Below are 20,693 nucleotides of genomic sequence, written 5' to 3'. Positions count from 1 at the left end.
TGGCATTATTCTGCTGACAGAATCCAGACTGATACTAAAGGTACGAACAGGGGCACCTGGGTAGCTCAGTTGGTTAGGCATCGAACTTCGGCTCAGGTAACAATCTCATGATCTCACGGTTGGGGAGTTCCAGCACTGCGTGGGGCTCTGTGCAGCCTGGAGCCTGCTTGGGATTCTGTGTCTCCTCTCTCTGCTCCTCCCCCACTCTTGCTGTCTCTTTCTCTCTCTCTCAAAAATAAACACTAATTTTTTTTTAATTAAAAAAAAACTGATAACACAAAATGCTAGTGAGGATGTGAAGCGATGTGAACTTGCATTCACTGCCGGTGGGAATGCCAAACGGTCCGGCCACATTGGAAGATAGTTTGGCAGATACTTACAAAGTTAAACATAATTTTACCATACAGTCCAGTAATCACACTCTGAAGTATTTACCCAATGGAGTTGAGAACTTATGTTCACACAAACATTTGTACACAAATACTTACAGCAGCTTTATTCATATACACCAAACACTGAAGCAAAAGGTATCTTTCAAAAGGTGAATGAATACACAACCTGTGGTATATCCATAGAACAGAATATTATCCAGTGGCAAAAAAATAAATGAGCTATCAAGCCACGAAAAGATGCAGAGGAACCTTAGTGGAATATTGTTCAGTGCAAGAAGTCAAGCTGAAAAGGCTACATACTATCTGATTCCACTTAAGTGACATTCTGGCAAAGGCAAACCTATAAAGACAGTATCAGTGATCACCACTGGTTCAGGGGAGTGGCAGGGTTGAGCAGCTGAAGCAGAGGGGACTTTTAGGATGGTAAAATGATTCTGTATAATATCATAATGCTGGATACATGACATTATGCACTTGTTAAGACCCACAGAACATACAGCATGAAGAGTGAACCTTAATGTATGCAAATTTTAAAAGTCACTTAGGTTGAGAGATGAAAGAATGGAGACTTTGACAAGAGAATCTAACTGCACTACAAATGTACAAAAACACCTCACTGAAGGGCGTGGCAGGAAAGGTGCTGACCCCAGGAACTTTGGAAGTGAGTCTGTAAGACTAAACACACACTGTACTCACTTTTTCCTGTCCTGCTGCAGGTGAACAACTCTGATACCACTATGCATGAAAACTGAATTAAGCAATTAAGTAAATGGGTGGGGGGTGGTAGGAGCCACATTTCTCACTGTTGGACTAGGACTTCATAGATGACCAAGGCAGGAGGCAAAAATGATCCAGGTGGTACTGGGGTTGGAGACATCGGTAAGAATGTTTAACTTACTGTACATACAGGCAGTTACATATAGAAATGTTTGTAGAAAGGCACCTGGGGGGCTCAGTTGGTTGAGCATCTGACTTTGGCTCAGGTCATGATCTCACAGGGCATGAGTTCGAGCCCCACATTGGGCTCTGTGCTGACAACTCAGAGCCTGGAGCCTGCTTCAGATTCTGTGTCTCCTTCTCTCTCTGTGTCCCTCCCCAACTCATACTCTGTCTCTTTCTCTCAAAAATGAATAAACATTAAAAAAAATTTGTTTTAAAGAAATGTTTGTAGATATGCATATATGCAGCGGTTCCTCCCACCCCTCATCTGCAGGGTATATATCCCACGATCCCCTAGGGGACGGTACCAAACCCTATATAGATACGCTTTTTCCTGTGCACACCTACCTATGATAAAGTTTAATTTATAAATTAGGCACAGTAAGAGATTAACAATAACTGATAATAAAATAGAATAATTATAACAATGTACTATAATAAAAGCTATGTAAATATTGTCTATCTTTCAAAATACCTTATTGTACTGTACTCTTCCCTCTTCTCGTTATGGTGATGTAAAATGCCTACCTGACGAGACGAAGGGAAGTGGATGGCATAGGCATTGTGATGCAGCATTAGGCTACCATTGACCTTCTAGCGATAAGTCAGAAGGAAGATCATTGGCTTCTTGACTGCCGTTGACCCCAGGTAACTGAAGCCCCAGAAAGTGAAACCAAGAATAAGCTAGGGAGCCTGACTATACAGGAGTTAATATACACACACATATTCCTTTGCTTTGTCTGCTGAGCGGGCGTAGAAGAAATAATACCCCACTCGCAAAAGCATACCTAGTGCCCAGATCTTGATTTCAAATACACTTCTCCAATAAGAGTAACCAAAGGCTCCTAGGAGAAATGGCTGATGATGCGACTGGGTCAGGTAATACACAAGAGGAGCCTAGAGCATCTCGTAGGACCACAACATAAAAAAGTGCTTAGAAAACCCAGGAAACAAACACAACACACTCTTGGGAATATGTCAAAGAGGGCACCAGAGCCAAATGAAAGTGCTCCCAATGACCAAAGCAGGAACAATCTGAGAAATACAACAAAGTAATTTGGATTATAACTCAACATGTATCTATGAGTCCACACTGGTACAATAAACAGGAAAGAAGAAGCAAATCTCCCATGCTGAATAAATTATGTAGAGACTCCAGGAGTTCCCTACATAAGGAAGAGAAGAAGGATGCCCCACTCCTTAGGTGTGGGCTGTGAATAAAACTTCCTTCCAAAAAGTACATTATAGAAAGGAGGGGAAAGGAGTAAATTTACAGTAGAGAAACCTGATAAACATTATCTTGGCTAGGGTTATCAAAGGCAACACCAAATCATAACTCAGGTGGATACTATGTACCCTTGATACAACATAGTGAAAAAGTACTTTGCCCCACTGGTTTTACTCTCCAAACCCCACAACCACAGCCTAATTACCAGACAAATTCCAATAGAAGGACATCCCACAAAAATACCTGACCAGTACTCTTACTAACTGTCAAGGTCACTGGTCAAAGCCTGAGAACCTGCAACAGCCACAAGGAAGGAGCCTTAGGAGACATAACAACTAAATGCAACACACAAACGATCCTAAAACAAAAAAGGTCTTTAGGTAAAAACTAAGGGCATACGAATAAAGTAATATGATCTTTCAGATAGTCTCTTTGCCCTAATAGCCTATAAAAAGAGTGGATATTACCCTGTGAGTTTCAGAACACATATATCCTGAGTTTCAGTAATACGAGGATTTCGGAAATTCTAAAGATTTTGTTTGAAATTATTTCCAATCAAGCATTTAGTTCCTTACTTAAGATTAACAGTAGCCCTAAGTTGTGCTACTGACGGACCCACACGTTTTCTAAGCACTTACTTGCCTCTTCCAGACACTGGGGATAATGAGATGAACACTCATAATTGAATGTCCTTCCTTCAAGCAACTGAACTTACAGGAAGACACAGAAATGGGGGGGGAAACCCCACAGCAGTTACACTAGAGTTAGTGTCATAATCTCATCGTCGTTCATGTTACTTGACTTTAAAATAGGGACAATGGCCCACCTGTTAGGATTAGTCTCCACGTGCTTAGAAAAGTGGTTAAAGCTTAAACAAACTTAAAGCTAGTAAACAAACTTAATTCTCACCATCCTCAATCCTCATCGCTCACCATTTCTACATCTTGCGGACTTACGCATACTTCTGTATACCACTGTCTGTGTTTTTCCTTAATATCAAGGAGGATGGATTCCAGAGTAGAGCCAAATTCAATGACATGAGATGATAACCCAATTTCATTATCACAAGTGAAGCCAGCAGTATGCATGGCCACCAATGAACCTTCTGAATCAAGCACTGGGGAGCCAGAAGCCCCAAAGTAAAAAGAGGTGTCATAGGTAATCACATCAGGGCTGTGAGCTATTTCCTCGAAGGTTTTTCGAGTGCACATATGGATGTATTGCATCCCATAACTGCAACCCTCTCCCTTTCCAGCCTGAAGATATTCCTCATATTTCTTTTTTCGCTGACCCTGAGAGATCACTGTACAAGCATCACTAGACTTTTCCTCTCCATTTGGATGGCCAATGATGTATATCAACCCAGTAGATGGTGCACGAGCAATTCTACTATAGAGTCCCAAAGGTACTTGTTGTCCGTTTGCCTTCAGTTTCAGAACAGCATAATCAAGGGTGGCATCAGATATCTCAAACCATGGTTCAAGGAAAAAGCAGTTCTCATCTTTCTCGGGGAAGCTGTTATAACGAAATGTCACCCTTGCGCATTGACCAATCACGTCTGCCCACTTACTTGGCTCTATTCCTTCCCCCATAAAGTCACTTACTACGTGTCGACAGGTGAAAATGTACAACTCTTTGAAAACATAGCAGGTGGCACAACCCTTATTTCCATTGTTGTCCCATGACAGGTACCCCACTGAGTTACCGACAAGAGAAAGAAAGTTGTGCACTCTGATCGGGGTGGAGTTTCTCGTCATTTTCCCAAACTTTACTTTAAGTAACTTAAATAATGAGGTTTTGCTCTTTTTACTTTTCATTTCTTTCTTGAAGTTTTCTCTGATTTTTTCGCTTTCTCTTTTCAAACTGGGGTACTGATCCACAATTTCTTCTCTCAGCACACTGGTGTTTCCTTTCTCTGATTCCGACTTTTGAGCGGCTACTGCCCTGGAGCTCATTCCTTTCTCTACCTCAACCTCAAAGAGCTTGCCTTCCAGGTCGTCCACGGTCTGTGTGCTTTCTAGAATGGAGTCCAGGTTTCTGATGAGCCTCCAATCCTCTTTCTCCAGAAAGGAGAGAAACCTGCCATCCTTGCACAGAGCATCCTTGATGGTTTCTCCTCTAAAAGCATAGACGCAGAGTTTGCACCCTTCTTTGTGAAGCTGCCTGCGTTTGATGATCCTTTTCTTTCTCTTCCCGATTGCGTGAATATAAAATTTGACACAGTCAGCGGATGCCTTTTCATGCCGGCCAAATACCTGGTTCCCTTCTTTCTGCTTACTTCTACTTCGGACAAATGTGATTTGTACATGGCAGCTCTCGGGGAAACAACTGAGGGGCATTCCAAGATTTATGTACCCTTCAATTCCTTCTTTGCCAACCGCCAGCATTTCTTTGCCCTGCTGAGTTTCTATCTCCTCCTTGACAGCCTTGAGAGTGTTGAGGGCCGCATAGAAGCTCTTCTCTTCACTATGTGTGAGCTTGTGTTTCCTGGGGTTTAAAGCCAAGGTAATGTAAATTGTCTTGTTGGGGGGCACAGTCTGGTCTTTGGGTCCTAGTGCCTGGATGTTAGTTATATCTTTTGGACCTTTTTTAGAGCCCCTCTTCATTGGAGAAATACTGGAATGACTCTCTTGTTCTTTATTGACCTAAAAATCAATGTGAAATATTTTAAAACTCTGATTACAACCTTACACAAGGAGGGTTAATCAAATAGCAGAAATTTAATGAAAAATTAAGAGCATTTGATTTCTGTATCTAAATGATACGTGTTCTATGCATCAGGGCCTAGGGGTCAACAGACACAAGTTTATATGGCAGCAACGCCACTTGCTGATAATGGGAATGACAATGGCAGGATTGTTGTAAAGATTCAATGTAATGTCATGTGTGACAATACCTAACACAATGACCAGCACATTAATGCGTTAACTTTTATTTTCCTTTCGTGATGCTGCTAATATTCTGGATCAGGAAAAAAAAAAAAAAAAGGAACATAAGGTAATATAACTTTACGCTGCACATAACATACAAACTCTCAAAGACCATCTCTTCAGCCCCATCCTGTCGGAAACATCCTTGTCACACACCCTATGGGGACGGTGTAATGGATTTCCAAAGATTCTTGGGCAGATACAGACATTTTCAAAGAGGGAACAACGGGGTGTCTGGGTGGCTCAGTTGGTGAAGTGTCCAACTCTTGATCTCAGCTCAGGTCTTGATCTCACAGTTTTGAGGTCGAGCTGTGCGTTGGTGTGGAGCCTACTTAAAAATTTTTTTAAAAACATAAGAAAGAGGGGCATCTGGGTGGCTCAGTTAAGTGTCCGACTTTGGCTCAAGTCATGGTTTCACAGGTCATGAATTCGAGTCCTGCACTGGATTCTGCTGTCAGCACTGAGTCTGCTTCAGATCCTCTGTCCCCCTCTCTCTGCCCCTCTCTAGCTCACACTCTCTCTCTTTCTCTCTCAAAAAGAAACATTTAAAAAATAAATAAATAAAATAAAAAATTTAAGAAAGGGAACTGGGTAGCATGTGGCTATTAGCTCACTCTGTCATGAAGTAGAACCAAAAGAAACATAACTAGGCTTGTCTTGGCTTCCCTAGATATTTGGATATTCTAGCTACAACCAGGATAAAAGAAAACAAATGAAAGCTTTTATGTTGCATCCCCAAATTCTCAAAATTCTCAGCCTTCTTCTTGATAATTTCAAGGAGCATTTCAGACTCAGGATAGAATATGATGGTTTGATATGATCACAGAGCCCTGTTATTAGAAAGAGCCCTGACTTAATGTCAATAAATAAGTCCAAGTCTTCACCCCACTTCTGTCTCAAGCAAGAAGTCATTTCTCTCTCCCCATAAACATAATAAAATCCTCCCTCCCTCCCTAACAAGGTTATGATAAACATTATTATGTTTTACTTTTTTTTTTTTTTTTTTTTGAGAGAGAGAGACCATGCGAGCAAGGGAGAGAGAGAAAGAATCTCAAGCAGGCTCCAGGCCTAGCATGGAACCCGATGCAGGGCTTGAACTCATGACTGTGAGTTCATGACCTAAGCTGAAATCACGAGTGGGATGCTCAACTGAGCCACCCAGGTGCCTGGAGGATCATTATTTTAAAATGTGTTTTGTAGACCAGAATGCACAATATAAATGTAGGTTATTGTTGTGATCAAATACATGAGCCATATTTGGGATAGCATATAGTTTCATGCTATGAAATGGTGTTGTTTTTATTCCATAGTTGACTATAATACATGATATTGTACTTTTTGTTGTTGTTGTTCAGGAAGTGTTACAATAGTTTTTACCAAAGGCTGCTTTGATATGGCCAAGATTTATATTAAAACTGGGGTGCCTGGGTGGCTTAATAGGTTGAGCATTTGACTCTTGATTTGGGCTCAAGTCAAGCGTCTGACTCTTGATTTGGGTTCAGGTCATGATCTCAGGGTTCATGAGTTTGAGCCCCACATTAGGCTCCAGGCTAATGGTGCACAACCGGCTTGGGATTCTCTCTCTTTACCTCTCTGTCCCTCCCTCACTCACTCACTCTCTCTCAAAATAAATAAATAAAATTTAAAAAACTATACTAAAACTATAAAATAGAACAAATGGATAAGAAAGATTTAAAAAAAATTTTTTAATGTTTCATTTACTTTTGAGAGAGAGAGAGAGAGAGAGACAGAGTATGAGCAGGGCAGGGGCAGAGAGAGAGAAGGAGACACAGAATCCGAAGCAGGCTCCAGGCTCTGAGCTGTTGGCACAGAGCCCAATGCGGGGCTCAAACTCACGAACCATGACATCATGACCTGAGCTGAAGTCGGATGCTTAACCGACTGAGCCACCCAGGTGCCCCAAGAAAGATTTTAACTTAATATCCTCAACCTACCATGAGGTAATTTCTTGGAAGAGAGAACTATGGCACCCAGTGTCAAGGAGAGCTGTGTCTCGTATTGGTATATTCCATAAATAGTATTTACAAACATACCTGATGAAAATAGTGATCAATTTTCATATTACGCTTTTCATCAAATGCAATCTTCTGTGATCTGCGCTTTGTAGGGCTCATGGTGGCTTAAAGATGAATCGACAGTTCAGCCAAAACACTAGTTTCCCAAAGGTTCAAGAGTTGTGTCTTCAGAGCTGTGTTCATTGTATAGAGGATAATGTTAACAGGGACCCCACATCCCACGCTTCCCCCGTGGGCTTTAGCACCCTCTCTTCAAAGATGTTAACCTAGCAACAGACCCTTTACCAATGACTATAATCACCTCAACAATACAAGGTCCCTTCTATAGAGCACCGCACGTTAGATACCACACTAAATACTTTACAAAAATTATCTCTAATTGCCAATCCCCCCAGATACCGTGCAAAGCAGGTATATTTGCTTTTTGCAGATGAGGAACGTATAACTCAGATCAGGCAGGTGACCCTCAAGGCCAGAGCTACGTGGCAGAGATGCAATTCAAACGCAGGTATAAATGCCTTACAGAAGGGTAGTTCTGCAGTTTGAGAATGCAGAAGTATGTTCTAGTTCCACTGATGTCAAAATCTGGCCCCCACTTAAGGTGGGGGTAGCACAGGGATGGTGTAATTACAGAGGAATGGATGGGAAAAGGACCATAAAGACAAAATAATCTTGGAATGAGAGTTTACCTGGGAAGAGTCAGGAAGTTTCGTTGCTGCTCGTCTGTTGGTTTTGTTTGTCTGTTTGTTTAAAGGGGTATTTTTCCTTCTATCTTTCTTCTCATGACCCCACAGAAGAGAATGAACAATGTAAATAAAACAGTGCAATTTTCATTAGTAGTAAATAGAACAAAAGCCATAGAGGGCAAAAGCCCTCTGTTTTCAGTATCCCAACATGTACCATGATGCCGGCACGTGGTGAGCTCTCAATACAGACACATTTATAAAGATCCAATGAAGGAATGGAGTCTGCACATGATATGCTATGCCCTATCCTAAGAGCTCTTTATAAATGATCTCATTTAATTCTCCCAACTCTGTGAGATAGGCATTCTTAGTTCTATTTTGTGAATAAAAATCTTGAGATCCGGAGAGACTAAACTATTTACTCAAGGTTACAAAGCTCCAGCATACTTTTGATTACGAACATTTCAAATAGGAACGACAACAAAAAAAGAGAATAGTATAATGATTGATTTGGGCTCAAGTCAAGCGTCTGACTCTTGATTTGGGCTCAGGTCATGATCTCATATGCCTAGTGATTGTTCATTTTTTGCCAAATTTGCATCATCTTTTTATTTTACTAGATTATTTTACACTTAGATACATCGTGACATTTTATCCCTAATTATCTCTTTCCAGCTCTACAAATGAAGAACTTTTTCTTGTATAATTACAATACTGATTTGTTTAGACCAAGATCCAACTGAGGTACACAAGCCTGTCTTTAATTGTGTCTCTTGGGGTGCCTGGCTGGCTCAGTCGGAAAAGCATACAACTCAATCTCGGGGTCGTAAGTTCGAGCCCCATGTTGGGTGTAGAGATTACTTAAAAATAAAAACTTAAATAAAACCCAGGGTGCCTGGGTGGCTCATTTGGTTAAACGTCCAACTTTGGCTCAGGTCACGATCTTGTGGTTTGTGGGTTCCAGCCCAGCATCAGGTTCTGTGCTGCCAGCTCAGCTGGGTTCCTTCTCGTTGTTTAACTTATGCTCTAGCCTGTCTGTTTCTTGTCAAGTGGAAGTTCTCAAAGACTGTGCCCTTAACCATTTCACTGTGGAGCAGGAGCCTGGGCTTCATTCTTTACTGGTTATGAGCTACCCAGGAAACTCCAGCGTCTCTGAGCCTAACTCTCCTATTTGTAAAACGAGGCCACAATTCTAAATGAGGTAAAGAATATGAAGTTGCTGCATCAATGTTAGTTTTTACAAGACCACCTGGATTCAAATATCTGGTTACCACTTACTAGCTGCATGACCTTGGGCCTACTAATTAAGCACTGTCTATCTCCTTGTCCACATCTCTAAGACGGGAGGAGTGGTGGAATCTGTCTCTCTGCTTGTGGAGATTAAAAAATACAATTCATATAAAGCCTTTAGAACAGTTCCTGGAACATAACAGGCTGCCCAGTAAATATTACTACTATCACTATTATCAATGTCAATATACTTACCACAATTGTTAAATGGCAGAGAACCTGGGGAAACAGAAACAGATACATATCATGGAGCAGTGGGGCTATGTTGTAAGATCCTTGAAGGCAAGAACTTACTGCCCGATAGTTAAGAGAATCTGGGGGTTCAAAGGGGCGCCTGGGTGGCGCAGTCGGTTAAGCGTCCGACTTCGGCCAGGTCACGATCTCACGGTCCGTGAGGTGGAGCCCCGCGTCAGGCTCTGGGCTGATGGCTCAGAGCCTGGAGCCTGTTTCCGATTCTGTGTCTCCCTCTCTCTCTGCCCCTCCCCCGTTCATGCTCTGTCTCTCTCTGTCCCAAAAATAAATAAAAACGTTGAAAAAAAAAATGAAAAAAAAAAGAGAATCTGGGGGTTCAGTGTGCTGTTGAGGATGACCCCAACTGGCGGACTTTGAGACAGGACCCAGGTGATTTAGCAGTGATTATTACATATGGACCAAAAGAAGAAAAAATATATATATATATACATATGTGTGCGTATACATACATATATATATATATGTATGTATATATATGTGTATATATAAAGTGGACAGAAAGAAACGTGACTTTTGAACTATACGGGGATGAACTGGAGCATTCACAGTGGAAAGAGACAAGAGGTTAAGAAAACACCCCAATATCCACCTCCTGCCCCCAACATCATTTCCAGTATCCAGCTGGAACCATATTACAGCAAATGGGAAGTGTCGTTAGCTAGCTCTCATACTCCAGCCCGGTCTTAGAGTTGGAGAAGGCTCTGCTGACCTGAACGACTTGCCCAATGTCCTCCAGTAAGGTGATTAAGAAAGACAGGGACATCTCCTGCCCACCCAGAGGCTCTCTCTTGGAATTCTTCCCGCACTCGTCTCTCTCTTTCGCTCTCCCTCGCTCGCCCCATCTTCCTCCCCTCTCCTCCAGCTTCCTCCCCTCCCCATCTCCTCTGTCTCTTCACGAACTCCTCCTCCCCCCTCCCCCTTTACCCTGGAGCAAGTGCACTGATCTGAGCCAGACAAGAAGAGGATCGATCGGGTCTCGGCGGACCCTAGGCCACCACCCCGCTCCCCGCCCCCTCCCGCACAGTGAGTGACCAGCACCCGCCACGAAAATAAAAGCCTCCCCCGCGCTCCGCGCGTGGGCGGCTGTGTCCCGCCCAGACCTGCAGGCGCGCGTGCGCTTCCGCTTTCCTGCCCCTCCGCAGGCCTTCGGCACTCGAATCCAGCGCCCTTCCGCGATCGGTGCTTATTGGAGGAAACCAAGGCCTAGGAGCTTCGGCTGGAAGCCCGCCGGGGAGGGGCGCCAGGGATAGCTCGGCGGGCTCTACCCGCGGGAGGCAGGGCTGAGGTTCTAGAACTTTTCCCGCCTTTCGCGACCCGCTGCTCCGCCCACTGCTGGGTTCTTTACTCTTTTATGTCCGCCCGGCTTCTAACAGCCTCTGCCTCTGCCTGCACCCACCTCTTTCCACCGCCGTCTCTGCGACTTCGCTTCTTTGGACACCCCGGAAACGGGCCTGGCTGTTGGGGGTGGGGGCCCCCAGAATAAACTATTAGAAAGCGTGTTTGTCTCAGTCCCTCCAGCCTGTAAGGAAACCTTCCGAACTTCATCCCCACTGCCAGTGGAGGGGCCAGACTTAGGGGAGTCAGCGCCTATTCTCTTCCCTATGAACTTTTCTCTGACACAAGTACAGCCACAACTGACGGCGGTAGAGACCAACTGTATTGTTAATAAGGCGGATTTTCAAGCGTAGACCTTCTAAAGTTTAGGCCAGATAATCACGAGGATTCCTTAAAAGATTTCTTTACTCCCAGGGACAAAATAAACTCAGCCCTTGGGGGACCTTCAACAAAAAGCAAGCTGGGGCTGAACCTCACGCTCCGCTGTTCTCATCTTTGAGTTCAGAGAGCGCTGGAGAGAAAGTTAATGGGACCTCAGGACTACACAGATCCGGAGTTGTGGCAGCAGAAACTGACTAGGTGTTTGCTGGGGCTTCAAAGGATGTCAAATGCTGGCTCCCAGAAATCTCAGCAGAACTACCTGTTGATAAGACAAAGCTAAGCTTACTGCTTCTTGAGGTTTGGGGAAGAAATAGCTTCACAGAACTTTGGTAGCATTTCAGAAGGAGGAGAGCAAGGTTGGGCTATTTATTGAGATTTTGACGTCTGGCTTAAATCAAGTCTTTAATGTGGGGAATTGCTTTAGGATAGAGTAAGCACTGGGTGACAGTTTGGAATTGGTGGGTAACAAGGCAAGGATTTTCAAGGTTTGGGATGCCAACTGTACTTTGATGATTTCAGCTGAAGAGTGCTTGGGTCTTTGAGGAAGTTCCTGGAATAAACAATAAAGATATTTGCAACTTTCGTGTCCCTGGGCAAAACTTTGCTGGGAGAGTAAATTTATTTTGATGAAAACAGTAGATAAATCATATTAATGTAGTTGGCAAGCTATGTGAATGTAGATGGCTTCAGTGCTCTTAATGATGAACACGATGGAGAACATAATCACCACGTGTCACTTATTTTACCCTGGAAAGCAGCTCAGCTCACTCAGGAAAACACATTTGACATGGTTTGTTACACACAGAATTCAGACACGGAGAGGCTGAACTTATTAGAAAACATTTTCGTAACATTAACGTTGGGTCTTATAAAACACATCAGTTTTAAAAATTAGAACATGCTCTCCCCTTGGGCACTGCAGAAGAAATGCACATCTTTTTTTTTTTTAGTTTCCAGGGACAAACCTCAGTCCTTTCAGGATGATACTATCCAGCCTTACGGGTTTTTTATGCCCCATCTTTCCCAGCCTGAAATTTTTTGTATCGTGTCCCTGTCAGTGAATTTTCTCAAACCTCTAAATCAGCTCCATGACCAAAGGGGTGACTCACCGAATAAAAGAGTTCGTCCCAAATTCCGCCGTCAGTCACCAGTCACTCACAGGAACTTGCGACTTTGGGGTGATCTTTGCCTCCAGCCAGGAATTCCGCTTTCGGGGCAAAAATGGTCTCTGGGCAAGTGGTCTCTGCCCTTCTGGCCAATGAACGAGAGGTCCCGAGTCCCTTTGGTCTCATTGGGCAGCAGCTCTCTTACTGCGGAAGCCTATTGGTCGCGCTCTAGCCTCCCCGTGGAGGGCGCGAAAGTGTGTGAACGATGCGCGGCCAATGAGCGTCCGCAAGCCCGGCAGGGGTCTGGGGCGCGGGAGTCTGCGCACCCTCCCTCCCTAAGCGTTCCTAGTCGCGGTGAGCTAGATCTGCCTCACTGCCGTCACTGCCGGCTTCATCCCCCTCCTTTCCCTAGCCCCAAATCCTCGAGACACTCCCTGGGGAGGGGAGGAGGGGCTTAAGAGGGCGCGGGGCGGGAGGCAGGACACTGGGCGCGAACCACTGAGGCGGCCCCAGGCCTGTGCGAGGGAACCCGCAGTGGAAGTGGGTGGGTGGAAACGCGGCTTCCGGATGCACAGCTGTCCCCTCCTGCATATCCTGTTGGGGGTGGAGGCGGAGGCACTAGCCAGGGTTCTGCAGCTTGTCACAAGCTCCAGCGCGCTGGACGAGCTGCTGGTGGGTGAAGAGGCGGGGGACTTGGGAGGCTCTGGCATTCCCAGCAGAGGGGACAGGTCCCAAGACTATGACAGTCAGGAAGAAGCTGCGAATGGAGTTGGAGTGAACGACTTTGTCGTAAATCGATTCTCTAAACGTCCATCCATCCGTATATGCAGGAGTTTACAATCTTGATGAAGAAAACGGTATGGACTTTGGGAATATGAATCTCAGAGCTGACAGCTTCAGTAGGGTAGGGCTTGTAGACAGCCTGCTGTTTACGGATCTACCATCAAAAGCAGATGTGCACGTATTCCGTGCTGTATTTGAAAAGGAACCACGGTTACAACCGTGATAACTTTTCTGCAATTGACAGAGGAATAGATGATGTGTGCAGAAGGATAGGGTTGACAAGTGTGTTAGTAACAATATATGTGATAATTTGGGGGAACTGGATTTAATGTGCATACAGTGCACCCAGTGTAGCTTCAGTTACTGCTTCCTCTTCTGTGGGTTCTCTAGGGTTTGGTTGGAGTAGCTTTTTAAAAGACAAAAAGAAACAGAAAACCCAGATTGTACGAAAGTTTCACCACTAAATATCTTCTCTGACTCATTACAAGTTTCTATGCTCCTGAGAGTAATGCATGCAGTGATCACCAAAGAATTAACTTTGGCCGATCCTTTTTTTTTTTTTTTAAATTCATTGTAGATTCTGAAGAAGTAAAAACTTCAGTGACAAGCAAGAGGTGATAAAAATACGGAGTTGAAATTGCCCAACCGGATCTATCCGGTTTTGGAGAGCTATCCTGGTGACTTACCAACATTGACCAGCAACCTCCTGGTCCATTATTTCAGCTGACCGGTTAGCATTTGATGGGCTTTTGAGATATTGTCTGGAAACTAAGAAAGGGATCTGAACTATGAAGAAGAGTGATGTTGGTTTTTTTTTGGTATTATTGAAGCCACTGTATGTGCAGATACTATTGAGTAAGAAAACCTATAACGACAGAAAAATCTAGACAGTCCACTGAGAATGTATTTATGTAGATGTGAATCATTTTCTGTGTCTTTTTCTCTTTCCTTCCCTCCTTCCATTTTTTGCCTTTTGTACATTTCAGTGTTGAAACAAAGTAGTGACTTAGTAGGCAACAGGCTTAACAACACTTTCTAAAACATGGATGTTAAGAATTCAACATTTTGTTTCTATGAAATATTAGTGCACAAGAAGATAATGAAAAGTTGAAATATAAAATATGTTCCTATCTGTGCAATATCTGTGAAACTATACCTACTATGTGGCAAGATATCTGTCACTTTTTTCTTAAATACTTCTATTATTTTGTATAGTTTTTAACAGTATTTTTAAAACATTTCTGGCTTGGTAAGTTATGTGTTGGCTTCTTGGGGAAAGGGCATTAAATAACAAATATTTCCTAAACCTTAGATATATTTGCAATAAAATATATTTTGCCTTAAGGTAATAGGAAAATAAACATTTTTTGGATAAAAGATTACCGTTACATTTTTTCCCCTTCATAATCCCTACATCTTTTGGTTACTGTATTTTTTTCTTCCAATTTCAGAAAAAAATGAAGTTGTACTTTCAAAGTTACAAAATAGAGCGAGTGAGCACTAAACCAAATAAAATTTACATTGTCAAGACTAGAAACCAAAAAAAGTTTTAAAAAGCTATTTGACCATTAAACTTATTTATGAAAGCATCCTCTTTTTTTTTTCTTTTGTCTGCTAAAGACCAGAGTTCTTAGAATTACCAGAAAACTAAAAAAAGAAAAAAAGAAAAAAAGAAAGAAAGAAAAATAGCTGTATTCCTTGTCAGTGCTTAATCAAACAGGCTATTTCTTAATTCCTAGATTATAGGTACAGAGGACAACTCTTTCCCATCACTAGCCCCAAAGAGTTTTTTCTTCCATAATTAACTTGTAGTCAGTACATAGTTTGGGGGTGGGGGAAGGACCTTTCTCCTTGATGGGAAGGAATTAATTTTTACACGTGAGGTCAACTATAAAGGTAACAGAATGGAATGAGTTTTCTTCCATAAACATAAACACCATTTTATTTCTTGCCTCTTTCTTTTATGCGGCTAGATGGTTAAGAGCAAATGGACTTAACACAGCATCATTTTTATGGTTAATTCCTGGGTGTGTTTATTCTGCTACAGAAATTAACCCTGTTATTATATTCAAAGCTTATACTACTCTGACTTTTTGGAAACATGTAAAAATAACTCTATTGTGGCTTTTTATAGGTTTGTATGGTACTGTGGTCTATAAACATTAATTTTATTTATTTTTTTTAATTTTTTTTAACGTTTATTTTTGAGACAGAGAGAGACCGAGCATGAACGGGGGAGGGTCTGAGAGAGGGAGACACAGAATCTGAAACAGGCTCCAGGCCCTGAGCTGTCAGCACAGAGCCCAACACGGGGCTCGAACTCATGGACCACGAGATCATGACCTGAGCTGAAGTTGGCCGCTTAACCGACTGAGCCACCCAGGTGCCCCTATAAACATTAATTTTAATAAATCACTCATATATTCTAATTTTATTATGGGAAACAGATATGAATAGATACAACAATAATATGCATGGGTATCATTATGCTGTAATAACTGGTCTGTTTGGAGAATGTTTACAGCAACTCTTGAATCCTTACTAGAAAATCTTAATTAGATAATGTTCCTATTAAGGTATTACATAAAACCTGTAAAAGTATAACTTCATCTTCAGTTTTGGTTATTAATTTTTTTTTGCAAGGTCTTCTTGTAGGAAAAGATTATATCATACATGAAGATGCCTTGTTTTCCATTTTTCCTTCAGGATTTATTTTAAAAGCCTTGGCTGCTCCACAAAACACAAACAAAAACCAAAAAAGTAAATAAACAAAAATTCCAGGTTCGTCCTAGTTGATACAAGTTTTTTTGTTTGTTGCCCTAACTCATTCTTTATTATTGAAGGCACTGTAAATAAATACCTGTTTCAATAATCCAAGATATGTGATCAAGTTAAAAATAAATTGTTGGTGGTGTATACAATTTTGTTGTAATTACTTTTGTAGTAATTTGTAAACTGAGAGAGGGGTGTGGGATTCCTTGGCAAAGGTCAGCCAGGCTGTTTGCTTTGGCTGATGGGCTACACTTATGTCTGCCCATGGAAGGAGTCAAGAGGGTGTACAGGCAAACAAAATCTGCTGGGCGACTGGTCTGAGCTCCTACTCTCTGCCTGACACATGCATTTGCTTGTTTCAATTAATATGCTCAATAACCCTGTACGGAAGATGTGGTCATCTTCCTGGATTCACAAATCAAATGTTTAGCAAGTATTTGCCCAGAAACATTCTTGTAAGGATTTGAAACCAAGGCTAAACTCTTCCTGTTGAACTATGGTTACCTTTAGTATTTAAAGGCCAAGGGCACAGTGGCTCACCTTTTCCTGCGTATTTTTTCATTTATGCAAGCCTTTCTTCAACACATAAATTTCCAGTTACAAGTTATAAGACCCAATTCTGGATTCTATAAAGGGTGAAATGTTGAGAAGAGTCCTGCCCTCAAATTGGGAAGAAGGAAAAGGTACACACGTAATAGAATTTCCAACATGGTTTCATTCATTTAAAACACATGTAGAGGGGGCGCCTGGGTGGCGCAGTCGGTTGGGCGTCCGACTTCAGCCAGGTCACGATCTCGCAGTCCGGGAGTTCGAGCCCCGCGTCAGGCTCTGGGCTGATGGCTCAGAGCCTGGAGCCTGTTTCCGATTCTGTGTCTCCCTCTCTCTCTGCCCCTCCCCCGTTCATGCTCTGTCTCTCTCTGTCGCAGAAATGAATAAACTTTGAAAAAAAAAATTAAAAAAAAAAAAAAAACACATGTAGATGGGAATGCAAGCTGGTGCAGCCACCCTGGAAAACAGTATGGAGGTTCCTCAAAAAACTAAAAATAGAACTACCCTATGACCCAGCAATTGCACTACTAGGCATTTATCCATGGGATACAGGTGTGCTGTTTTGAAGGGACACATGCACCCCCATGTTTATAGCAACACTATCAACAATAGCCAAAGTATGGAAAGAGCTCAAATGCCCATCGATAGATGAATGGATAAAGAAGATGTGGGATACCTATACAATGGAGTATTACTCAGCAATCAAGAAGAATGAAATCTTGCCATTTGCAAATATGTGGATGGAACCGGAGGGTATTATGCTATGCGAAATTAGTCAGAGAAAGACAAAAATCATATGACTTCACTCATATGAGGACTTTAAGAGACAAAACAGATGAACATAAGGGAAGGGCAACAAAAAGAATATAAAAACAGGGAGGGGGACAAAACAGAGACTCATAAATATGGAGAACACGCCGAGGGTTGATGGAGGGGTTGTGGGAGGGGGGATGGGCTAAATGGGTAAGGGGCACTAAGGAATCTACTCCTGAAATCATTGTTGCACCATATATGCTAGTTAATTCGGATATAAATCTAAAAGTAAAAAAAAAAAAATTTTTAATGTAGATTTCCTGCTTCCAGATATTGTACTGGCTGTTAGGGATACAGAGTTGAACGAATACGTTGCTCACATTCATGGACTCCGAGCAGTTTATTTATTTTTTATGTTTATTTATTTAATTTTGAGAGAGAGGGAGGGGCAGCGGAGAGAGAGGAGAGAATCCCAAACAGGCTCTTGCTATCAGTGCAGAGCCTAACACGGGGCTCAAACTCACCAACCCACAAACCCATGAGATCATGACCTGAGCCAGAACTAAGAGTCGGCTGGCCACTTAATGAACTGAGCCACCAGGTGCCCTAAGAGCACTTCAATACAATATAGTTCTAAGCACGGTACTTTTCCAGGACACACTATACGTGTTTGCTGTTTAAAGTTTTGTAAAGCTTTATGTAATTTTGCCTTGGAAAACATTTATTTTGATTTTCTGGGAATTAGGGGAGCCCTAATTCTATTCTATTTTGAGAAGTCTTTGGAGAACTGGAAGAACCAGATGTGCGGGGTGTGAGAAATTGTTGTCAAATCTTCGCCCTTCCCTGTATACACACCTTTCGCCCTGTGACTTTGCAGTCCCTCCCATCTCATTAATGTCAGGCTTAGCCACCTGATTTGCTTTAGACAGCAGAACGTGTGCAGAACCAAAACTTGCTGAGCTTGGCCTTGGGTGTCACTGGGTCTTTCTTTGGTTTCTGCCATCCTGCTAGTACTGCCTCGTGAAGTGGCCAGGCTTCAGCGAGGCAGCGCAGGTAATGGCTGTCCAAACACACCAGGCACAAATGCTCCGTAAACGATAGTCGCAATAAAAGAAGTTGTTACTTCTTTTATTGCCATCATGTTACTCTTTGCTGTATGCCTGTCTAGAAGGCCGTGTGCACTAGGTCAAAAGTTGCACATGATTTCTACGTTTGGGGGAATACTGCCAAATTACTATACAGAAAGGATGTACCAAATTACTCTTCCACCAGCAGGACGAAGTGATACTCATTTCATCTTGAGGTCCTAAATGTTGAGCGACCGGGATTCCTAAAGTCAGAGCCAGATCACGGAAACTCCGGATCCGCCCAAGACCAGGAGGTAACACTCTCATCAGGAGCCTCTGCTTAGACTTTTAGGAGGGTGCCTGCACCGCCCGATGGCAGAGACACCAGGAGGAGGTACCTGCACGCAGGGTTCTTCCTCTCTCCAGGAAGAGGGATATCGGCGCCGCGCGCGGCACAGTCCTGGCGCGGCGACGCGCAGGGACGCGCGGGCTGGAGTGGCTTCTGCCCCTCCTCCTACGGAGCGGTGTAGAGACCCGGTGCGGGTCTCTCCTGCCGTACCAGCAGCTCCAGACCTGGCTGGGCTGGACTGAGCCCCAACAGCACGTCTTGGACGTGCCAGTCACAGGAGGAGGTACTGGGGAAGGTGGTAAGGAAACGCCCATCCTTGGGGCATCCTGGCTGGGACCGTCCTTTGCACCTCATAAAATCGGGTGGGGTAGGGTGGAACTCTCACGTTCATTTATCACTTGTCACCCGTTAGGGTTGTGCTTGGCGCACCTGGGTCTTATTTAATCCTCACATCCCCCTTTTTGGCAGTGGGTGTGACTTTGCCCCCATTTCACAGCTTGGAAACAGTAAATTTGCTAGGGGCCACGTAACCAGTTGGACGGAAAGAGGGCTGTATGGTAGGATTTTAGTCTTAGGGCCTTACAGCCTTTTAGGGCTCTGCAGAGACTCTGGGCACTTCCCAGTTCATTCATTTGCAAGTCAAAGAGGTTGGCCCAGATGAGTGATTCCCCCAACTTTAGTGTCTAGAAGAAATATTTGGGGCAGTCTTTTAAAAATGCAGATTCTTGGAGCCAGCCCAATATGTTATGGTTCATCAGATCCGGAGCGACTGGACTCAATCAGCTGCCTCTTTACAAAATCACGCTGGTGAGAGACTTTGGCTTAGATGATCTTTAAAGCCGATTGTTAATTAACAAACATCGCACACTCTGGGCCTGGCAAAGTGTTCTACGTACTTTACAAATGTTAAGTCATCACAACACCTCTGCGAAATGGGCACAGTTTTTATCACCTCATTTTGAGGAGGAGAAAGCTGGTTCCAAGACTTTAGGCTCTAGGATTTGCTTCCTTTCCATTGTTAGATGGGTCTCCGTGGTGACTCCACTTCCCCACCCCAGCTCTTTCCCGCCGGGCTCTCCCCGCGTCCCGCCGCCCCCACCTGTTCCTCCAGGACCCTCTCGCGGCTCCCGCGGTGCTCTTAGACTCGGCGCTCCGGGGCCTGAGATTGGCGCCGGCAGCCCCCTTCCCTGGACAGTACCTGCAGAGCAAGCGAAGTCCTTAAGCACCCAGTCCAGCAAGGGCGTTACCTCACCGCGAGCGGAGTCCCGGGCGCCGCCTGCAGGTGGCGCCAGAGCAGGAGCCTGCGGGAAAGAGGAAGTGGGTGGAGCCGGGGCGAAGTGGGTGGAGCCGGGACGATAATTGACATCCCTCCTGCCCAATGGCAGCACAATACGGAGGCGGTTTACCAAACCCTCAATTCCCTGGGGCAGTGCTTGAGGTTTTTCGGAAGCTGCTTTTCCTTCGCAGAATGCTGGACTAGCCGGGGAGGTTAGCGGACAGTTGGGAAGCTGGGGAGCTGGATGTCCTCTCACGTGCTCCTCCTAGATCCTTCTGTTGGCCTAACGGTGCCAGAACTGAAGTCGGCTTGGCCTGTTGGGGCTGCCTCGCCGCGTCTTTAGTTTACTATTGACCGTCTTCACCTTGCTGGGAAACAAGTGCCGTTTTCTCCATCACTCATGATACCCTGGATGTATTGTAAACATGTAAAGGGATTCTTGGCGCAGGGCTAAGGAGTCTGTTTTAATTAAATTAGCTGCCAGGTATTTCTGGCCCTGAAAAAAGGAGAAAGCAGGCCGGATTTAAAACTATATTTTACATTACAGGGGCACCTGGGTGGCTCAGTCG

General features: G+C 43.7%; 1 protein-coding gene and 1 long non-coding RNA gene across 3 annotated transcripts; one reads left to right on the top strand and one right to left on the bottom strand.

Annotated features, from left to right (window-relative positions):
• Positions 1 to 469: 469 nt before the first annotated feature.
• FAM111A (FAM111 trypsin like peptidase A) lies at positions 470 to 9,726 on the bottom strand. Of its 2 annotated transcripts, none has more exons than XM_043581210.1 (4): positions 9,697 to 9,726; positions 8,215 to 8,304; positions 7,544 to 7,698; positions 470 to 5,204 (listed from the first exon to the last, which is right to left on the bottom strand). In XM_043581210.1, exons 3-4 carry the CDS (start codon positions 7,622 to 7,624, stop codon positions 3,474 to 3,476), a joined length of 1,812 nt encoding a protein of 603 aa, XP_043437145.1. In that variant the 5' UTR covers positions 7,625 to 7,698; positions 8,215 to 8,304; positions 9,697 to 9,726; the 3' UTR covers positions 470 to 3,473. The 2 variants fall into 2 exon arrangements, with proteins under 2 accessions (XP_043437145.1, XP_043437146.1); XM_043581211.1 differs by having other exon boundaries at positions 8,215 to 8,301; positions 9,697 to 9,724.
• A 3,176-nt stretch (positions 9,727 to 12,902) lies between these two features.
• Positions 12,903 to 16,279, top strand: LOC122483807. The gene is made up of 2 exons (XR_006297470.1): positions 12,903 to 13,432; positions 13,936 to 16,279. It is a non-coding gene; the product is annotated as an uncharacterized LOC122483807 (long non-coding RNA).
• The last annotated feature ends 4,414 nt before the right edge of the window (positions 16,280 to 20,693 follow it).

The sequence above is a fragment of the Prionailurus bengalensis genome, chromosome D1 (assembly GCF_016509475.1).
Source record: "Prionailurus bengalensis isolate Pbe53 chromosome D1, Fcat_Pben_1.1_paternal_pri, whole genome shotgun sequence".
Classification (NCBI taxonomy): Eukaryota; Metazoa; Chordata; class Mammalia; order Carnivora; family Felidae; genus Prionailurus; species Prionailurus bengalensis.
Note: the sequence above shows the minus strand (reverse complement) of the source record. Positions and strands in the feature narration are given on the sequence as shown.

What these genes read in the sequence shown, in the direction of transcription:
- FAM111A (XM_043581210.1), bottom strand. Translation starts at nt 7,624, where the DNA reads ATGAGCCCTACAAAGCGCAGATCACAGAAGATTGCATTTGATGAAAAG. An exon ending in TTGATCACTATTTTCATCAG is followed by an intron (nt 5,205 to 7,543) that starts GTATGTTTGTAA and finishes ATTGATTTTTAG; the next exon opens with GTCAATAAAGAACAAGAGAG.